The sequence below is a fragment of the Molossus molossus genome, unplaced genomic scaffold, assembly GCF_014108415.1.
Source record: "Molossus molossus isolate mMolMol1 unplaced genomic scaffold, mMolMol1.p scaffold_m16_p_12, whole genome shotgun sequence".
NCBI classification, from domain to species: Eukaryota; Metazoa; Chordata; class Mammalia; order Chiroptera; family Molossidae; genus Molossus; species Molossus molossus.
Genome location: NW_023425347.1, coordinates 100,587,482 through 100,607,384, shown reverse-complemented (window position 1 = coordinate 100,607,384; position 19,903 = coordinate 100,587,482). Strand labels below are relative to the sequence as shown.

Here is a 19,903-nt window from a genome sequence, read left to right as displayed (position 1 = left end):
GGTTCCGGTGGCAGGAGGGGAGCAGGCCGGCCTCCGCCCACCGCGGGGAGGGAGGGAGGGAGAGCCCGTAGCAGCACAGGTGCGGAGCTGGGCAGGTGGGACTGGACCGCCCTCTGCACATTGGATCCCGACCACTCGTGTTTTAACGCTACCACGTGGCTGCCGGCGACAGGAAGCCTGTTTCTTTCCCACTGTGTGCGTCCAGGAGGTCGGTGCTTGCCTGTCATTGCACACGTCAGAGTAGTGCGTTCTCTCCTCCCGCAACTGCAGGCCTGTCGCGAGGCAGAGAAAACGCAGGGCTGGGAAGTCGAGCCCCTTTCCTGGGGCCCAGAGACAGCAGCTCCATGTGGGGGTGCCTGCCTCTCCCCATTAGGGATGCAGCCCGCTGCTGCCACCCCCAGGGAGGCTGGGCTCCTGGAGGCTGCAGGACAATCTGTTATTTCCCCCGGGGAGGCTGGTGAAGGTGTGTGCTCACTGGGGAGAAGCAGGTGTCATCACGAGGCCCAGGCGGCCTGGCCTGTAGGATCGGTTGCTGGGCTTCAGATCAGGCTGCTGAGTCTGAGACCTGCCCCCCAACGCACACACACATGTATGCACACACACGCGTGCGCACGCGCGCACACATGCGTGCATACACACGCGTGCGCACGCACACACACGCACACATGCACGCACGCTCCTTGGGCTCCTGGTCCAGGGAGCCCAGCCCTCCTGCCTGTCCCTGCTGCGTACCCAGCCAGCCCCTGTCATCCCTCCCTGTCCCTATTCCAGATAAATGTCATTTACCGTTCGTTCTCACCCAGATCGTACCTCTCAGAACCGACAGGGGCGGGTCTGGGAAGCAGGTCCCCAGGGCTCCAGGTGTTGTCCTGAGCAGCTGTGGCCGCCTGGGTCGATGCCCGCCACAGGACCTCCTGCCCCACTCGCACCAGCTGGCACTGACCCAGAGTCGTGACCCTAGGGATGCCGAGACCAACGTGCTCTGTCCCTGCTGGAGGCCCAGGCTCCATCTCTCCCGGGTGGCTTTCCCTCCTTTGGTCCTTGGCCCAGCGAGCTCTTCTGGAACATTCGGTGCCGGGACTGGGGAGGCATAGAGGATAATTAAGCCAACCCCCTTGAGAAGCTTTTCATGGCGAGGGAGGTCTCCACGCCTTCCTTCTGCCTCCATGCAGGCTCCTGGCGCGGTCTGGGGTGGGCAGTTGACTGTGGGCAGAGCCTGCACCCCCGCCGGCCCACCCCGACAGCCCACCAGCCCCCTTCCCTGGGCTGTCCTGGTTCCCTCCCAGCTGGTCCCAGCAACAGACCTCATCTGTGCCGGCCTGGTGCAGACCCCGGCGGGAGCAGGGGTGTCCGCAGAGGGGAGTTCAAGGTCAGGCCGTGACCATAGGATCAGACAGTCTCCCTGAAAAGAGGGGACCCTTTGAAATGGAGCAGGAAGGGGGTGCTAGACGTGGGAATGCTCCCGCTTCAGGCTGAGGGGAGGGCGGTAGGCTCGCTGGCCAGGGGGCAGGGCTGGCGTCCTCGTTCCCTGTGAGCCCTGGCTCCCCGAGGCTCAGCTGGACCCCAGATGGCCTGTCTCTCCCTGTCCTCGCGAGTCCCTGAAACTGAGGCAGCTTCTCGGGGACTGGGTGCAGCGGGATCTCGTCCCTCGTCTGTTCCTGGGCCTCAGTTTTGTGAGTTTTTTTAGTTGAGTTGAGGTTCATAACACATGAAGATAACCATTTTAAAGAGAACAATTCAGAGGTACCTAGTACGTTCACAAGGTTGTGTGGCCATCACCTCTAGTTCCAAAACATGTCACCCCCCCAAGGGGACCCTGTGCGTCAAGCGGTCACCCCCGGGTGCTCCTCCAGCGCCTGCTCACCGGCTGTCTGACCACGACGTGCCGCCGCGGGAGTCTCATGTGAAGGGATCCTACACGGGACCTTCGGGTCCGGCTTCTCTCTCCGAACGGGTGTCCTCAAGGTCCACCTGTGTCTGCGAACATGCCGTTCCTCTCGATGGCGCAGCAGGGTCCCCCGCTGTGAACATGCGTGTGCGTGTGCGTGTTGGACGCCTGCCGTTAACTCTGGGAGTTGCTCGGTCCTGTGTTCTGTTTGACTTTTGGAAGGACAGGCTAAGGTTTCTCTTTCAAGTTCAAGGGGATTGTTGAATAGCCTTCCTGTGGACGGCCCCGCGGGGCTCCGCACCGGCAGGGTGTGTGGTTGGGGAACAGAGAGTGAGGAGGAGCCAGACCACGGGGTGGGGGCACTGCCCTTCATCCTGGGGGCAGGGAGTGGACCCCGGCCAGGAATGACAGTGTGAGGGGGGCAGAGTCTTCCTTCAGCCTGCCGTCCTCACTGAGGAGTGGGGGCGCGGGGGCGAGGTGCAGAGGGCCGGCGTCTCAGCAGGGGCAGTGGAGGGATTCGCAGGACGGGAGCTCACAGGCGTTGGGGTGTGGTGGTGTGAGGGGGGGTTTCGTGGGCTGCACTTCAGAGCTGTGCCTCCGGGGCCTGCTGACCCTGTGCTGCCGCCCCCCCCCCCCCCTGGTGTGACAGGTGGCGTGAGGGGGCCTCAGACATGCAGGGTGCGGTCTGCTCAGCAGACTGGTCGTGCTGGCCTCCCCTTCTCTCCGGAGTAGAAGGCAACCTTCGGACTTTCGGGAGGAAGAGGGGTGTTGGCTGTGGGGATGGAAGACTCCCGCTCCAGAGAGGGGATCAGAGAGGCGGGCGGGGGGCTCCCTGTTACCTAGGAGCTGCTGCCTGGTCTTTGCCCCCACAGCCAGGCCAGGACCAGTGTGGCCCCTGCGTTGGGGTTGGTTCCGTCGGATTGTCCTGGGCAAGCTGGACGGTGGAGGTCTGACCCGTTTTCCCAGAGCAGGGTCCTGGCTCACTTGGTGGGGGAGCGCGCAGCTCATGGACCCGGAGGGGTTTCCGACTCTCTCTTCCCTTCCATTTGCATGTTGGCAGAGTTCTCGGGTCCCCAGTGTTGCTGCTTATATTAAAAGAAGCCCTGGCTACTTGAGAAAGCTGGAGAGAAAGGACAGGGTGTGACCCCCTGCAATACCCCCCACACAGCTGGGCAGGGTCTGGGCCTGGCCGCTGTCCCAAGCTGTCTCTCTGGGGGCAGTTGAGGGGTAGCATTGTATTCAGAGTTGGGGCAGGTGACATCGTGTCCCTGTGGAGAGTCAGCCTCAGATTCCAGGAGGACGGTGTATCTGGGGAAACTGAGGAAGCCTGTGTTGACCGAAGACGTCCTGCGGGCCGGTCACTGAAAACATGTCGTCATTTAACCAGTGAACCTGCAGGGCGGGGGCCACCTCCCCCCGCCGTCTCCTGACAGGGGCGCCGAGACTCGGGGACCAAGTCCCCGCCCAGGCAGCCGTGCTTGGGAAGTGCAGGCCCGTCCCACACCCAGGTCTGGCCTGGAAGGTCAAGGATCAGATCAGGATGGGCGGGAAGGGGCCCCTGACCCCAGTCGCCTTCCTCCCGAGGTGCCCAGGCCCGGTCAGCAGTGCTGGGCAGAAGGCTCCAGCCGGCCGGGCCTGAGGGCACAGGGCTCCTTGGGGACGACCCTTTCCCTTGCCCTCCCCACGAGGGCCGGTGTTCACAGCCCTGCATGCAAAGGGAGGGAGGCCTCTCGGCCAAGGTCACGCAGCCCTCCGTCTGCCAGTCGGTGTTTCTGCTGAACCACGGACGCCTCCCTCTGAGCCGTCCTTGTGGAAGCCTCGCTCTCGGTATCATTAGCATGACTGCCTTTCCCATCCTGCGGATGCGTGACCGGAGGTCAGGGAGACCGAGGGACTTAGCGGGGTCCGTCCCCCTCCTCAGTGACGCCAGGGCCGTGGGCACGAGGAGAGGACGTCTGCAGCTGTTTCAGCCCGTTGGTTCATTGCTAGGGGGAGGGGAGGGGCTGAGCAGCCCTGCTGGAGTGCCCCCAAGGCTCCCAGGGCACCCAGACGCGCTGCCCATCCTGATATGTGTCTCGGGCCTGAGCCGGCCCTGGGCGTGATCCCGTTTGCGTGTGTCTGACGTTGGCCCGGGTCGGTGCCTGACCCCGGGATGCTTCCATCCCCGGCGGGCGCTGCCCTGCCACCGTCTCTTTCTCGGGGATGTATGTGTGAACTTGAGGAAGAAAATCGGGAAAGGCCAGCTCCCTCTGTCCAGCCCATTAATTCTGCATGCCCGGGCCCAAATTAACCTTGGCACGGCTTCGAGAGGAGAGAGTAATTCTAACCTTAAAAATCTGCTGATTAAAGCTGGTTTTAGGAATTCGATTCCACTTAATGTCTTGGCAGGGAGCCCAGCTTCGCATTAACACAGCCGCAGACGGGCCCTGGCGTTCCCTCCGCCGTCCTAATAAACAAACCCACTGTTGCTCTGAGCACCGTTCCTTCCCTGGCCCCTTGCCGCACGCAGCTGTGTTGACGAGGGCCCTGGGTCCCTGGACGGTGTCCCCGGGGCTGGGGCGCAGTGCCGGGAGCTGGGTCCCAGCCGGCTCCGGAGTGGAGCGGCGGTCGCAGCCGGGAAGGCCGGAGCTCCCAGCCCTGCGCCGAGCAGAGCTCACACCACCAGAATGGCCTCCGAGGGCGGTGGGAGCCAGGCCCTGCTCCTTCTGGGAACAGGGGCCACGGCACAGAGGAAGGACAAGGGCCCACTGTCTGGAATGGACAAAGGCTCCTGGCACCAAAGGACACGGCCCTTGGCCTCCCCCGCAGGGACCCAGTCTCTCCATTGTTCACCCTGCAGCTGAAAGGTACACACTGGTCAGGGCCTGTGTGGGACCAGATGCCCGGAGAGAACTCGGAGGCTCGGTTGTGACCCTGGTGGCCTGGGGAGGGGGGAGGGGAGCAGCCCACTACACCTGGCTGAGGGAGGGGCCCAAGGGTGGGAAAGCACCTGGACTGGAGCCCAGTCCGAAGCTCCACCCCTTGGTCACTATGACCACAGCCCAGGGAGAGCGAACCCGGGCCCCTCCCTCCTGCCGGTGTTCTAGGGAAATTCACCGCTTGGATCGGCTCCCTCTCTAAATCTAAATTTACCTTATTATCAATTTTTAGCTTCCATTTTATGCCCACTAATTTATTAATCCTGGATCCCCCAAAAACAATAAAGCCGAAGCTCCAGAGGTTTTATTTATATCCTTAAACATGGTTTTTATGCCTTTTTATCTAAAAATTCATTTGATTTTTATTGCCATCCTCACTCACGGTGCGGCGCGGTCCGGCTGCAGCCGCTTTGTTAGCCGGGCTCCTCGGCCGGCCCCTCCCTCAGGAAGGGGGCCCGGGCGGGGGGGGGGACCCCGGCGCAGCGTGGGGGCCCTGGCAGCGGCGGCCCTGAGGGCGTCTCGGAGCTCACTCTGTCCCCTGACCACTGCGCTTCTGTCTAGGTCCCTTCCAGCCCATGCTGTGAAGGGGGGGCCTCCAGGGTGAGAACTGAGTCTGTCTCCATGCCCCCCAGCATTTCTCCGCGTTCTCCTCTCTCCTCAGCCAGCCCCAGGGGCCTTGGGAGCGGGCAGTGCCTCCTCCTTCCCTTCCTTCCCCCAGGCTGGACCCCTCTCTCCTCCTGCCCAGCAGCCCCCACCCAGAAGGTCTCCTTGGCCCTCTCTGCTACCCCACCCTTGGTGCCCCTTCCTCTGAGCTCCCGCTGATGTCGGTGCCCGGGACTCTCCGGTGCCCAGGGCGGAAGGGAGGGTGCACACGTGTCCTGAGCTGCCAGGTGCTGCCCTGATCTCCTGACGCCCTCCTGGCACAGTACCTGCCCGGGAGGGGTGGAGAGTTGCCAACCCTGTGAAGTTTGCTGCCCCCATCGGTCTCTCTCTGCCCCTCGAGTCCTCCAGCTCTGAGGACCCAACCTCTGCAGCCCACGGGGCCCCGGATCCCAGGGGTCCCTCCAGTGCGTGCACCAGACCTGCCTATGAGGTGGGGCGGACTCCTTCCGTTCGGACCCCAGCTCCAAGCACTGTGACCTGGGGCGAGGCCTTGACACCTGGGAACCCCAGCTCCCACGTCTGCAGAGAGGGGCTCGTGCCCCCCTTCCGGGGTTGTAGAGAGGCCCCGCCTCCCTTCCCGCCTCCCTGGGTCACCGAAGCACTGAGCACAGAGGACATTCAATTACTTGGGCAGAAGGCCGATTCGGTGGCACAGAAGGTCAGGCCACCGGGATGTCAGGCCCAGGGCTGGCCGGTCTCCCAGGGAGGAAGAGTTCCCAGAGGCGCTGAGGAGGACTCTTCAGGCGCCTGCCCACCCCTGGCCGGGGGAGCTTCCCAAGACAACGCAGTGCTCAGGCTGTTTCCAGGGCAGGCTCTGGTCCCCCTGGGGCAGCCGGAGCCCGGCCCAGGCTGGCATCTGCCCGCATGGCCCACAGGCCTGGGGCGGGGGCCCCGGCCGGCCCCCTTGCGGTCTGGCTACGGTGCCCTGGGGTGGCAGGGCCGCGCTGCTCTGGCAGAGGCCCTCCGTTTGTCTTAGGAGAGAGGCGGCTGGACACCCGGTCAGTGTGACCTGATATTCCTGATCTCCCCTGTCACCCACCCCCGAGGCCGGCTCAGACTATAAGCCATTTAGCTCAAACGAATTCTAAAGCGATTCACTATTTAACGAGTTCTGTGGCCAGTGCTTTTGCCAACAGCGTGTGAATCAAATCGTTGGGTCTAACCCTAGTCATGTGGACCAGACCCTGCAGTGAGGACAGTCCCGGGAGCAGCCCAGGACGCAGGCCCTCAGCCGTCACGTGGACGCCGGAGAGAGGCTGCCAGGGTGGCGTGCAGGGGAGGAAGGAGCCAGGCTTTGGGCCAGACAAGGGGGTGCAGTCCTCTCTGCCTCTTCCTAGCCATTGGCCCTGGGCAGACGGCTGGCCTGTTCGCCTCGGTCTTCCCCGGGGACACCTCTGCGCAGGGCGGAGAGGTAAGAGACAGCGTCCTCACGGGAGATCTTCCCAGCACCTTCCGGGATCTGGTACGGCTTTCTGGGTGCCTGGGGGCCACAGGGCTGCTGGGACCTCCTTCTGCCCCGCCCAGCAGAAGGAGGGTGAGAAGATCCGGAAGGTGCTGGAAGGTTCTCACCTCCACCTGCTCTTTGAAGGGCACCTGCTTCTCATGAGGATGGGCAAACTGGCACCCAAGGAGCCATGTTGAACCCCAAGCGGGAGCCCTGCCGCTCTGCCCACTCAGGGGCCTCCCCGTCCCACCGAGAGTCCCGCCCGGGCGCTGTCGTCTCCAGATCTGCTGGGTGGCACTGGAATGATGGCACTTGCTCCCAAAGGTGACCCAGCCGGAGTGGGAGGGACACGGCAAGGACAGAGGAAGGTGGGGCGCTGCGGGGTCTGGAGCTGGAACTCTCCGGGGTCTGCCTCAGTGTGCGGCCCGGACCAGCGGAGAAGGACGGAGCCGGGACAGCCGCAGGGCCTTCGCCTCAAATGCACGGCCATCTGCCGGCTGCTCCTCATGGGCCCCGTGGGGGGTCCTGCAGACCCTCTGGGGTTCACGGACTCGGCCACCCTGCGTTGTCCCGCACGGAGGGCTTGGGTGGCAAAGCTGGGCAGGGGGCTGACTGCTCGCCCAGACGTTCCCTCTGCCTGAGATGCCCTTGTCCACCAGCCTGGTCTGTCCACCTGCTGTCCACCTGGCCAACACCTCACCCCTTTGGGCTCATTACACATGTCACTTCCTCTTAAGTGACTCTGCCGACCTTCAACATGAAAAGGGGGACTTTTCCGTTTTGGGGAGTCCATCACATCCCTCCCAGGGCCCCTTGGGCTTAGCATCAGGGCTGTTCAGATTTGTTTGGTGTGTTGGCTGATCTCTCTCCCGTGGGGAGACCGGGGCTCGTGGGGGACAGGCCCTCGGGCCACGCAGAGCTGACTGCATCCACGTTTGTCTGCGGGAAGTCCACGTGCTGCAGGGAGTAGCCGTCACTCTGTCTGACCCGCCGTCCTCGCGTCACTTGACAGCTGGAACCGTTATTTTCCCGGCGAATTTATTTCCTTCCCTCTGTTATCTCGGTTTCTTCCATCACTTTTCTACCAGACACATCTTTTAAACAATTCACCTTTGCCCCGTGCACATCAGATTTCAGTGTGCACTAACCAGGCACATGAAAACCTACGTTCACACGGTTGCCTCTGTGCAGTCACCTTGCAGTGGCTGGGAGGGCAGAGAGGGCCAGGCCACGGGGGACACCCCACAAGCCTCGTGCACTCTCGGCCCCCGGCTGTGGCTCTGTGCAGAAGAGGTAGCAGTAACACCTTCCCAGACAGGGGGACCAATGGGGATCAGGTGTGAACACCCTCCTCTGAGGGCACAGGAGGTGCAGATGGAGCTCAGGTGTGAACACCCTAGTCTGAGGTCATGGGGGTGTGTGGAGATCAGGTGTGAACACCCTCCTCTGAGGGCACAGGGGGTGCGATTGGAGCTCAGGTGTGAACACCCTAGTCTGAGGTCATGGGGGGGTGCAGATGGAGATCAGGTGTGAACACCCTCCTCTGAGGGCACAGGGGGTGCGATTGGAGCTCAGGTGTGAACACCCTCCTCTGAGGTCATGGGGGTGTGTGGATGGAGCTCAGGTGTGAACACCCTCCTCTGAGGTCATGGGGGTGTGGATGGAGCTCAGGTGCGAACACCCTAGTCTGAGGTCATGGGGGTGTGTGGATGGAGATCAGGTGTGAACACCCTTGTCTGAGGTCATGGGGGGGTGTGGATGGAGATCAGGTGTGACCGCCCTTGTCTGAGGTCATGGGGGTGCCGTCCTTGCATTAGAGGAGGCTTCGGGGAGACGGGCCGCTGGGCGTGAGCTTTTGTCAAGGGTACAGGGCCCCCAGGAGGACATTCACTGATTCAAACTGGCCCAACCTTCGAACATCCCACTCCCCAAAGTGCAGCCCCTCCTCCACAAGCCGTCTCCCCCAACCCTGGCTCCTTAAATCTCAGTCCCTGGGGTCTCAGGCTTCCAAGGTCTCAGCCAGGCAGCTCTGAAGAGAACCCCCCTCCCTCCTCTTGTCCCTCTCCGTGTCATAGATCGTCTCGTGACAACGGGATGTCCCCTGGCCCCCCTCCCAAGCCACGGCCTGTGGCCACTGAGCACTGAAATGGGGCTGGTGCGACCCAGGAGCCGATGTTTCTGTTTCGCTTCATTCCACTGAGTGACTTGAGCAGCCACGTGGCTCGTGGCTCGTGGCTCCATGGTGGATGCCGCCTCTCGGCCTGTCCAGCAACACTGGGGATGCTCGTTCCCAGCCGGGCTTACACGTGCCCAGGTGAGGGGTCCACGGGAGCCTTGACTTGGGGGCTGCCGGCCACCATGGGCGGTGGCCCCAGAAAACAGCGTGGAAGCTATCCCAGGGGAGACTCTGCAGGGTCGAGGCCGTGGGGGTCCTGCCCCTCAGAGGGCGGGGCCAGGTGACCTGCAGGCCCCCGCGCTGCCCGGCCGCGTCCAGCTGCCCGGACCTCGGGCTCCGGTTCTGCGTAGTCCGTGAAGCAGAGGGGCCCGTCCGGCAGGCAAAGCCGCGCTCTCCTGGGGCGGTTGCTACCAGCCCAGGAGCCGGGTCCGAGCGCCAGGCTGAGCGTCGGCCGACTTCACACCGGCTCTCAGGGTGAGGGCGGCGGTGGGGAGCCGGGGTGTGTGCACACTCACCGCGCCTGCGCAGTGCGCGGCTGTCGTCCCCCGTGTGCGTGGCTGTCGCTGCTCCTTCTCGTCCTGCTTTGGGCTCCACGTCCTGTGGGAACCGTGCAGAGTTCATCGGGCACCTGCTACGCGGGAATGGCCGTGGGGGATTCACTCAGGATCGTGCTGTTTCCGCGGTTCCCGGGCTGATGCTCAGGGGTTGGTAACCATGGCCCAGGGACCGGGCTGCGCGCGCCGGCCTCTGCACAGCCTGGGAGCCGAGCGCGGTCTTCGTATTTCTTTAATGGTTGGGGAGGAAAGTCATAGGAAGAATAATATTCATGACAAGTGAAAATTATGCTAAATTCACATTACAGTGTCCATGAATGAAGTGGTTTTTTTAAATCGTCACCCGGGGGTATTCTTCCATTTATCTGCAGATAGAGGGAGGGAGGGAGAAAGAGAGAGAGAGAGAGAGAAACATCGATGTGAGAGAGACACATCAACCCATTGCCGCCCACATGACCCCGACCAGGGCCATATGATAGGAGCCCATCTTGGGCTGGGGATCTAACCGCAACCGAGGTACGTGCCCTTGATCGAGAATCGAACCTGTCACTCTTTGGTCCACGGGCTGACGCTCTAACCGCTGAGCCCGACAGGCCAGGGCATGAAGGAAGTTTTGCTGGGACACAGCCAAGCCGTTCGGCCTGTCAAGGCTGCCTGTGCCCAAAGGGCCGAGCTGGGCAGGCCCAGCAGAGGTCACGTGACTCACGAAGTCTCTCCTCTCTGCCCAGTCCAGAGAGTGGGCCAACGCTTTGCATGAGCCTGAGGCAGAACCCACATCCCCATGGCCCCAATGGGCCATTTCGAGGGACCCCTTCCACTGGCTGGTCGGGAGGGGCTTCCTGGGGGGGGCTGAGATGGCCCCGGCTGGGTGGGCTGCGTGGGTGGTGGGACCGAGAGAGCCCAGTGTGTCTGCCTGGGGACGGCCAGTCATTGTTTCCTGGAGCCGGAGCCCAGCGTGGAGGGGACAGAAGGCTGAGCTTGTACCTGAGAGAGAAGGGGAGACAGAGAGAGAGGGAGGGAGATGGAGAGAAAGAAAATGGAGCATCAGCCACATCACGTGAAGCCACTGAAACCGGAAGAAAGCAGGGTCCCGGCCCCACACCCCAGCAATAAAGCCGTCCTGGGGCGCGTCCTCCTTTGGTCCACTGAGGCCGTTGGCTGTGGGCCCTGACGGCCCCTCTGGCCCGGGGGGGCTCCCTGGCAGCTGAGTCTGTTGGGGAGAAATCTGTTTGCAGAGATGTGTGGCCGGTGCCCCTTTCAGAGATGTCCCTGTTTGTGGGAAATGTCGACTGTGATCTGAATGGAGCCCGTGTTGGCTACTGGTTCCCCTCTAATTCTATCTTCCCTTTTATTTAAGAAAAGGAAAAAAGAATGAAAAAGCCCCGTAGTGTCATAAAAGTCACTGTGAGTGTTTTAGAAGAACTGCCGGGCTCAGCCGCGGGAAGGGGCGCTGCCGGGCCTTCAGCCCCCGGGGGGGGCGGGGGGATGCGCGTTGCCTGCGTCCGCAGGGTGAGACTCTCCCCGTCCTCCTTTACACAGCTAGCTGCTTTCTCGGTGCGCACCTGTGTGCACGCACAAGCAGGACGTGCGACTTTCCCGAACCCACCTCCACACGCGTGTGCAGGCACACACGCGCACACACGCACACACATACGCTATATCCAGCAGCCCCTGGATGTGACTCTCTCTCCAACCATATCATGGCCCCCAAATGAAAAGCTCAACCCAGGGAACCCCAGGAGACCCCGGAGCCTGATCAGAAAACACCAGGAGTTTGTACAACACAGGCTGCTACAGACAAACGGGATTGCTTTTTTGATTAGTGGGTAAAGGGGGCGGATTCGATACGCTGCCTCGTGAAATAGTTTGCAGTTAACCCCATCGGCTCGGCAGTGACACTGTCACGGGGCCGGAAATGGCGGAGAGACCGCACAGCGAGGGCAGTGGTGGCAAAGGGAGCTGGCACGGGAGCCTGGGGTCCGAGCAGGCTGTGGCCGTGGTTTGGGGTTGCGAGGCGAATGACAGGGGAGAGGGCCGGGGTGGGGGCACCCAGTGAGGCCGGTCGGTCGGCTGTGCCCTCCAAGCCCTGGCAAGTTCACGTCACCTGCTTTGCCCCCCTGAAAGGCTTGGCTCTGCATTGCAGAGTGGACACCCCCGCCCCAGCCCAGACTGAGCCCCAGATCTCTGTGGCCCACTGCATTCTGCGTGTCTCCACCTGGAATCTTACGAGCTCCTCAGTCACCCAGTGGAAATCGGGAGCCAGCCCCTCCCACCAGCTGCTCCCCCAGTGCTTCCTGTCCCAGGGAACGTCCGGGACCCCATGTACCCATCTACCCCGCCAGGAAGCCGGGCGTTGCCCTTGCACCTGGCACATGTGGCCATTGCCCTGCTCCCTGGTCATCGGGCCCAGCCTCCCTCACTCTGCTGCCTGGCCACACGGCTACCCCAGGGAGCTCTGAATCGCCCGTCTGATCATGACATTCTTCTGTCCCTGCTGCCCGAGGGGAGAGCATACTCCTTGCGATGGCCCTTTGTGACCTGACAGCTGTGTCCCCTGCCAGGCAGTCTCCTTGCCCCGCACTGACACTCCGGTCCATCCCAGCTCCTCAAGGTTGGCTCTGTCTTGCCTCCCATCCCCCACCTGCTCTTCCTGCCACTCTGCCCTTGGCCAACCCTGCCCCTCTCAAAGCCCCACAGCCTCCTCTGACCCCCGCCCCACCTGCTCAGGGACTGTCCCGGGCGTCCCATCCCAAGCGCCAGCTCTCAACCCTCACAGCCACCCAGGGGACAGGAGGACGGTGTCCGTTTTACAGCCCAGAGGACAAGGACCCCAGCTGATGAGTGGGAGGTCTCCCGCCCCCGGCAGGAACTGTCTCTCCGGGGCCTGTCCTTGCTGACCGCCACTCACCACAGACACATTCCCCACGAGGACAGTGCCAGCCACTGGGCCTTGGAGCCCCTCACTGCAGGGCCATTTCCAGGCTGCTTTCCTAGTGAGACCTCACAGGACCACGAGCCAGACTGAAGCCTCTGATGTCTGCGTGACCTTTCCTGTGTCACTGTGGGGACAGGTGTCCTGGGCCTGCCACCGTGGGAGAGCTCTCGGCCACCTCCCTTCAGAAGGTCCCAGGTTCCCTCCCCCCAGGAGCTTCCAGCCCAGAACACAGCTTCGGGGCAAATGTGCTGAGCCGGGGACCAGGGATGCCCAGCGCCTGGTGCCTCTGCGGCTCTTGTCCTCCGGGCTCGGGCTCGGGGAACTCTCCCTTCCTCCTGTGATGCTGTGACGTGGCTGCCGCTCATCAGGGGTCCGCTGCCAGCCGAGCGCCCCTCTCCCGCCTTCCTAATACTGCGCCTCTCATCTGTGGAGACCCGAGACGCTGGAGCACCAGGGTGGTTGGAGTAATATCTAAAAATAGAGCAGCTGGGTTCTGAGCGAGGCCCCGAGGGTTCCTCTGATTAAAATGCATGAGCCTTGATGCAGCGACGGCAATTTCTCTCTCTCACTTCCTCTACCAATTGGATGGTTCTGGGCCGTTCTGGGGAGGGGAGGGGGCCAGAGAGAGGGGGCGGGGGCAGGCGCTTCCCATCTGTGCCCTGCAGAGGGACACACAGTCGGTGCTGGGCAAATTCCTGGGGGCCCCCTCCTGCGCCGTCCAAGGAGGCTGCAGCCCAACCCAGAGGAAGGCAGAGAGCAAGGGGAGGGGGCCAGGGGGCCGCCGATCAGCCGCGTTCTTTCCAAGTTCAAGGAGCAGCGGTGGCAAGAGAGAAGGTGAAGAGGAGAAGGCACTGGGGAAGCCTTTTATTTCAAGGGGACGGAGAGACTCTCACAGAACTGATGTCCCCCTGCATTAGGTCCCTGCAGGGGGACACTCCTGGAAGCTGCCCCCGAGGACACGCCATTCCACGGGGAAGGCGGGTTGGCGGCCCCGCGGCGGCCAAAGGCTCGGGGAACGAGGCCCAAATGCGCGTGTCCTTGGGCGGAAAGGAACAAGTGATCAGAAATAAAGACCGACGAACACGGAGAGAGAAAGGGTACCGGGATGCCAGGGAAGAATATTGCCTTCTTAATAATGAATACATTCCGTGGGCAAGAATTGCAAGGGAATCGTTTAAATTAATTTCCGCTTTGTTTGTGTGGTTTGTACGGGGCGTAAGTCCCAGCTGACAGCAATGTGGGAAAGTTCTCACGTACCCGGGATCCGCTTGCTCACAGCCAGAATCCCACAGCCCGAAATGATTTCTCTTTCAGCTCTGCCAATCAGACAGGCCGGGCGCGGCCGAAGCCGCTCACACCTGGTGTCTTTGGGGGGTGCAAAGGTGTCTGATGGGGGCTCTGCAGAGTGGGTGCTGGGTGGAGGGCCAGGAGCGAGAGAGCGGGGAGCAGTGGAGGGGAAGGGCTGACCTTGGCCGTCCTTCCCTGCTCTGCTGGCCCTGCCCAGGGGAACCCCCACGGAGCTGGAAGGAGAACGTTCCAATTTGGGACTGGGGGCCGAAAGGCAAAGGCCGAATCCCCTCCCACTCAGACCTTCAGAGTTCGGAGGTCAGAAGGCGCCCGGTGACTTGCCCTTCTTGTCCTTTTCCCGCCTCTGCCAGCCAGACGCCCCAGAAACACAGCTGCACCCCCGGTTCTGTGTGCCCCCTCCCGCCCACCCCACACGCTGCCCCTGAGCTTGAGCTCCCACCCGCCCGATTCCTCTGTTCCCCTTAGAGCCAGCCTGGCTTTCTAAAGCCAGGTCCATCTGCCGAAGAAAGATGTAGGCGTGAATTAAAAAAAAAAAAAAAATTGTTTTCCTTTATTGATTTTAGAGAGAGAAGAAGGGAGAGGGGGAGAGAGATAAACATCGATGAGAGAGAACATCGATTGGCCGCCTCCTGCCTGCGCCCCACTGGGGATCTGGCCCACAACCTGCCCTGACCGGGAATCCAACCGGCCAAAGGTGCAGGTTTATACTTAGAACAGACAAATCTGTGAATAAATAAACTGTAAGTCAGAACCGGGAAGGGGGGCTCTGGAGGTGAGACCTGGGGGTGCTGCCTCCCCGGCCCACCAGCCTTGGGCTCCCGCCAGCCGGGGCTGCCCTGTCGGGCGTGACGCTCCTTGGCCTGGGAAAGGTCTGCAGTGTGTGTGTATGTGAATCAGTTCTGTGACCATCCGCCCCTCCCTGCCCACCAAGGGGCCTTAACGTAGGCTCCCTGAATGAACTTCAGGGTAACTTCAAGCCCCTAATTATAGACAAAACTGTGTCCGTATGTGCAGCCCCCTGGCCCCTGGCTTGTCTGGGTCCTCACACGCCTCCACGGCCCCCGAAAGGGTGAGCGCCCAGCTGCCCGTCAGGTGTCCCTCTGGTACTTCAGCTGTGCCTCCCAGACACCGTCCTGCCACAGACCCGGTTCTCGGTCCTGGGGCCAGACGCAGAGGCGCCCGCTCTCGGTCTCCCCGGGCGCTGGCCGTGTCTGCCGTCCTTCCTCGCTCCTTCTCTGTTGCGCCGTCTTCCTGCCTCCCTTCCTTCTTTCCAACTGAATTCTCGTTTTTCCTCTCTCCCTAGTGCTTGTACGGCTGCTATGTCCATTCCTCCATCATCCCCACCTTCCACCGGAGGTGCTACTGGCTCCTTCAGGTAGGTGGCTGGGACTGGATTTCTTCTTCCGTCTCCGCGGGGAAGGGGCTGCGGAGGGACCGAGTGGGTGGGGCTCCCGCGTGCGGCGGCCCCTGGCTGAGGCCCGGGGCTCGGCACTGGCCAGCTCTGCTTGGCGTGTGGCACGGGGGCTCGCTGGTGGGTGGGGGTGGTGCTCACGGTCCCAGGGGAACAGAGCCTCTCCAGGTGTTTCGAGAGTGCCTCGGGTCCTCTGGATGGGACAGAAGGCAGGCCGAGCCTCCTGCCCCCCGCAGTTGAAAGCTGCACCTTCCTTTTCTCTTGTGGGTTAGTTGTTGGCATGTGTGGAACATCAGCTCCTGGACGCGCACCAGTTGCGGTTGGATTGATCTGGATTGATCGGGCCGGTGGTTCGGTTGTCGGGAGCAGGGGAGCTCCAGGCTCAGTGGGAAGGAGTTCTGTAATCGATTTGTGATGTCTGCTGCGTAGCAGGATTGAAAAGTGGCGGGGGAAGCTGCCAGGTGTCCTTGCCCAATAGGGTCCCCAGGCTCCCAGGTCGCTGTCCGTGGTGCTGGTGCATAGCCTGGCTGAGTCAGCCCTGGGCCACCACGGGGCCGTCTTGCCGATGGGTGGTCACTGCTGGTCCCTTTCCTGCTAAAAGGTGCCGCTGTGCGAGTGGGGAGGTCTGAGGGATGCGCCCAGTCAGGCTGCGTCTGGGTCTCTCCCGAAGCGTGGCCTCTGGTTGGCAGCTGCTCTTAGAACCCCTCCCGGTGGGCAGGGCACCATCACCCAAGTTCTTGCTCCTGCCTCCACCCAGGAACTGCTGCCTGCAGCCTTCCCCGCTGTGGGGCTGTCTGCATCCACCGTTGTTCAGCTTCGCCAGCCCCCAGGCCCCGCGTCTGCGGATCTCCCTGCCCTTGGGGTGTGGCGCGTGTTCCCGAGAAGACGGCTGTGTCCACGGGCTGCAGGGAGGCCCCTGGTTTCAGGGAAGGTGGCTTGGAAGGTGTCTGCAGGGCCCAGAGCCATCTCGGTGTGGACGCCAAGGCTTCCCCGCTCCAAGCCTTTCCGTTCTCCCTCAGTTCCCAGAAATAATTGTCTGAGTTCATTAGTGGATGACGCCCGAGCCCGTCTGAGGCTGTGCTGATCTGCAGACGCCGCTTTCCCGGCACATCCCTGTGGTTAGTTCCCCAGGGTCTGACTCCTGGGCGTCGGCCTGGTAGCACCTGGCTTGCTAATTGCTCGGCCCTGTGTCCTTGTGAGGGGGACCTTCCGGTGGTCACAGGATGACAATTCCCAGTCTGGCTCATAAGGATGGACCCAAGGCGTTCTGCCATTTAGCGAGTGGCTTTCTTGTGTACCTGCCGGGGGGGGGGGTAGTGTGGGAGAGCCGAGCTGTGGGGGGTGAGAGCCTGCCCCCCGTCCCAGGGTCACCCTCTGCCTGCACACTCCTTTCTGGGTCTCCCAATCCCTGACGGGTCCTGTTTGGGCTTTTTAAACCCTTTTCGGTTTTCATGTCCCATCAGAACACCTCCCCAAGCTCCCCCTCTGCTGGCTACTTCCCTCCTCCTGTTGGAGCCGCACCCCAAAGCCGGCTCCCACCAGCCAGCCGCTCCAGCAGCCCCAGCGGCCTGCTGTACGGGTGCTTCGCCCCCTCCAGGCCTGCCCTCCTGCACCCCAGCCTCCATCTGCCACCTGTTGTTCCATCGCGCTCCGTGGCTTTTTAATTCCACTAAATTTACTTCCCCGGAATCCGACACTGTCAGGCAGCCCGGGGGTCTGAGCTTTTTACTCCCCAAACTGGATCCCACTCAGTCAGGTGCCTCAAGCCAGGTTCCTCTTAAATCTGGGTGTTCCTGGCTTGCTTTGGGGCTAGGCGGGGAGTAGGGGGCTCCACTCCTCTGTCCCGGTCCCGCTCCCTGGGACTTCAGTCCTTGGCCGCCTTGTGCTGAGACATACCTGGGCTTGTCCTCTTCCAGCAGGTGGGGGAGCCTGAGTCCCCGCAGAGGCCAGCACCCCCAGATCCAGTTTCTTCAGGGCTAATCTGGGCCTCTTTACTTTCTCTCCCACTCCCGGGGCACTGTCAGCGTACCCCTCTTGGCTGCTTGGAGCGCGGCTCTTAGCTGGGGAGCAGGTGACGGGAGGGATGCACACAGCTGTGGGGCTCCTCTCCCGGTCGGTCCGGGCAGTGGGAGGTCGAGGATCGAAGGCCAAAGCAATTAGTGTGACTCAGGTCCGTGCAGAGCCAAGGGCCCACGCACCGGCCAGCCGCTCAGGGCCATTAGTTCCGGTGCTAATTACATCACCAGGATCACGACGGCGGGGCCAGGTTTCCTGTCTGGGAGGAAGCAGGAAAGGAGCCACGAGACACTGGCCCAGATGGACACTGGCCCGAGTGTGGCCGACACCAGTCACCAAGAGGAAGATGGGGTGGGCGCGAAGGTTCAGCACCGAGGAGGGAGGCCGCCCAGGTGCCAGCCGGGCTCCAGAGAAGCCAGCCTGGTGCCCGAACAGGACAGGCTGCGGGGCAAGGGGCAGGGGCCTGGCCACGCACCTCACAGGCCCTGCCCAGGGTGAGCCGACTGACCAGGATGGGGGAGGCGTCCAGAAAGGAAAGGGGCTGGGAGGAGGCTGGGAGGTGGGCTCTGGGTGAAGGAGGACTTCCTCGAGGGGCCGCCCCTCCACCCCTGCGGCTGTCCCGGCTCAGCTGACTGTGGTGCCCTGCAGGCCGAGAGCGGCCTCCAGCCTCTGAGGTCCTCCGGCTGATTCTGCAGCGGGACTCCTGCCCGCCCAGGCCCGGTTTCCTCTGCAGCCAGACTGTGGGCTCCTGAGGGGGACCTGCCGCCCTCCGGCCCCCAGGCAGCCGGCACAGAGCCTCAGACAGACAGGGAGGGCCGTGGTTCTGCTGCCGGCTGAGTGAGCCTGCCAGACCCGGGCACGGAGGCCGCCATGCCCATCAGAGCAGAGGCTCAGGGGCAGACAGGAGCTGACGGGCACCCAGGGCTTCCGTGTGAGCGGGTTTCAGGGGAGCTCTCTCCCTCTCGCCGCCCCCTCCCTCCCTCCCCCCAGTGCTAATAGATATTGTGTCAGGACGTGAGCAGGGTCTCCCCTGGAGTGAAGGGACTCAGGCCACTTCATTAGCCCGTCGGTGTACCAGGTCACTGCTGTGACTGGAGGTAGCCCGTGAGGTCACCTGCCCAGGGTGGCATCTGGAAACCCCAGGCCACTCTGAGTCCAAACCACCTGAGCTCAGACCACTTCTCCAGCTGCAGCAGGGCCTTTGGCAGATTTGCCTGTGACCTTGAGAAGCCCCCGCCGCGGGCCGGCACACCTCCTCTTGTCATGTCATCGGCATCACTGGGGCCCCGTTGTCACAGCTGTCAGGGCCCCAGGCTCCGTCAGACCTGCCCAGTACATCACCTGGCTGCAGCCGGAGGCCCTGGGAAGGCAGGGCCAGGCCCAGGGTCCCCCGCGGGTTGGTGGTGGCGCCAGGCTGGGCTCAGGCCACCCCATTCCTCTCTCTCTGCCTCCTGAACGTGCTCATCTCTGCAGCTATTGGTCCTTGAGCTTTGCTGGGGCAGGGGGAGGTGCAGCCCCCTCCTGCCGGCTGGGCTACCCCCAGGCCGAGTCAGACAGCAAGGGCCTCCATCGCTGCCCGTGGCCTCTCCTGCTTGGGGTTCTGAGTGCTTTGGCTCAGGGCCTCCCTGGTCCTCTCCGGCATCCCCTTTTCCCTTTGTGTGGGTCCCCCCTGCCCGCGCCCCAGGAGGACAGGCCCCTCCGGGCCAGACTTCCCAGCGACTCTGTGGCTCATTTGGAAACTATTTCTGCCTCTAATGAGTGTTTTCCTCTTTGCCTTGTTCTCCAAAGTGCTTGATGACTGTTTCCATGCTCCACGGAGCAGGGGGTGTGTCCTGTGTGTCTGCCTCCGCCGCTCTGGACCAGCTCTCGGGGTGCAGGCAGCGGGCCCCTCCCGGCCCACCCCGGCCGCACCCACAGAGGCCTCCGGCCCGCAGACAGAGCTGCGCGCCCCCGGCACCCACGGACTGGGCTCTCGGGTTGCTGGAGAACAGCACACGTTTGGGGTCTGAGTTCTAGGACATCTGGGGTACGAGGAGTCGGGTTCCAGCCCTGAGGACCCTGAACATCGGAAGCTGTGACCACACAGCTGGCCACAAGGGCACAGCTCCCGGCTGGGCAGTGCACTGGACCTCACCTCGGGCCCGTGTCACCGGGAGAAGGCCAGGCTCCAGGAGGTCCACAGTGAGCCAGTCAGGGGGCCCGGAGCTGCCCTCTCTGTCTCCCGGTGTCATCGTCACCCCTTCCTAGAGGGAGAGACTGGAGACACGGCTTTGAGCACTGGTCCCAGGTCACGCGGCCAGAGAGGGGTGCTGCCGGCCTTGGCCTCCATGCAGGGGTCGTGCTGGGGTGCCGTTCCCACCAAGCCCCAGGGCGAGCAGGGGGCGTGGAGCAGGCCAGAGGAGTGCAGGGTGGTGGGGTGCCAGCCCCAGCAGGCTCCCACGGTCCCCACAGAGCCCCCACACCTGCGAGTACAGGGAAGCCCCACCCACGGGACTCTGCCCCCTTGGAAAGGAGTGAGACCCCATTCTGCTCGGACAGAGCTCCAGGCCCCTCAGGTCCCACGAGACCCCTGCTTCCCCGAACCTGCTGG

General features: G+C 62.9%; 1 protein-coding gene across 3 annotated transcripts in view; it reads left to right on the top strand.

Moving 5' to 3' along the window:
- The window catches only part of CAMTA1 (calmodulin binding transcription activator 1), a 797,376-nt gene that overhangs the window by 559,105 nt on the left and 218,368 nt on the right, over positions 1-19,903 (top strand). For all 3 annotated transcript variants that reach the window (XM_036255211.1, XM_036255212.1, XM_036255210.1), the window contains exon 6: positions 15,190-15,261. In XM_036255211.1, coding sequence (XP_036111104.1) covers positions 15,190-15,261 — 72 coding nt within the window. The remainder of the gene's footprint in view (positions 1-15,189; positions 15,262-19,903) is intronic.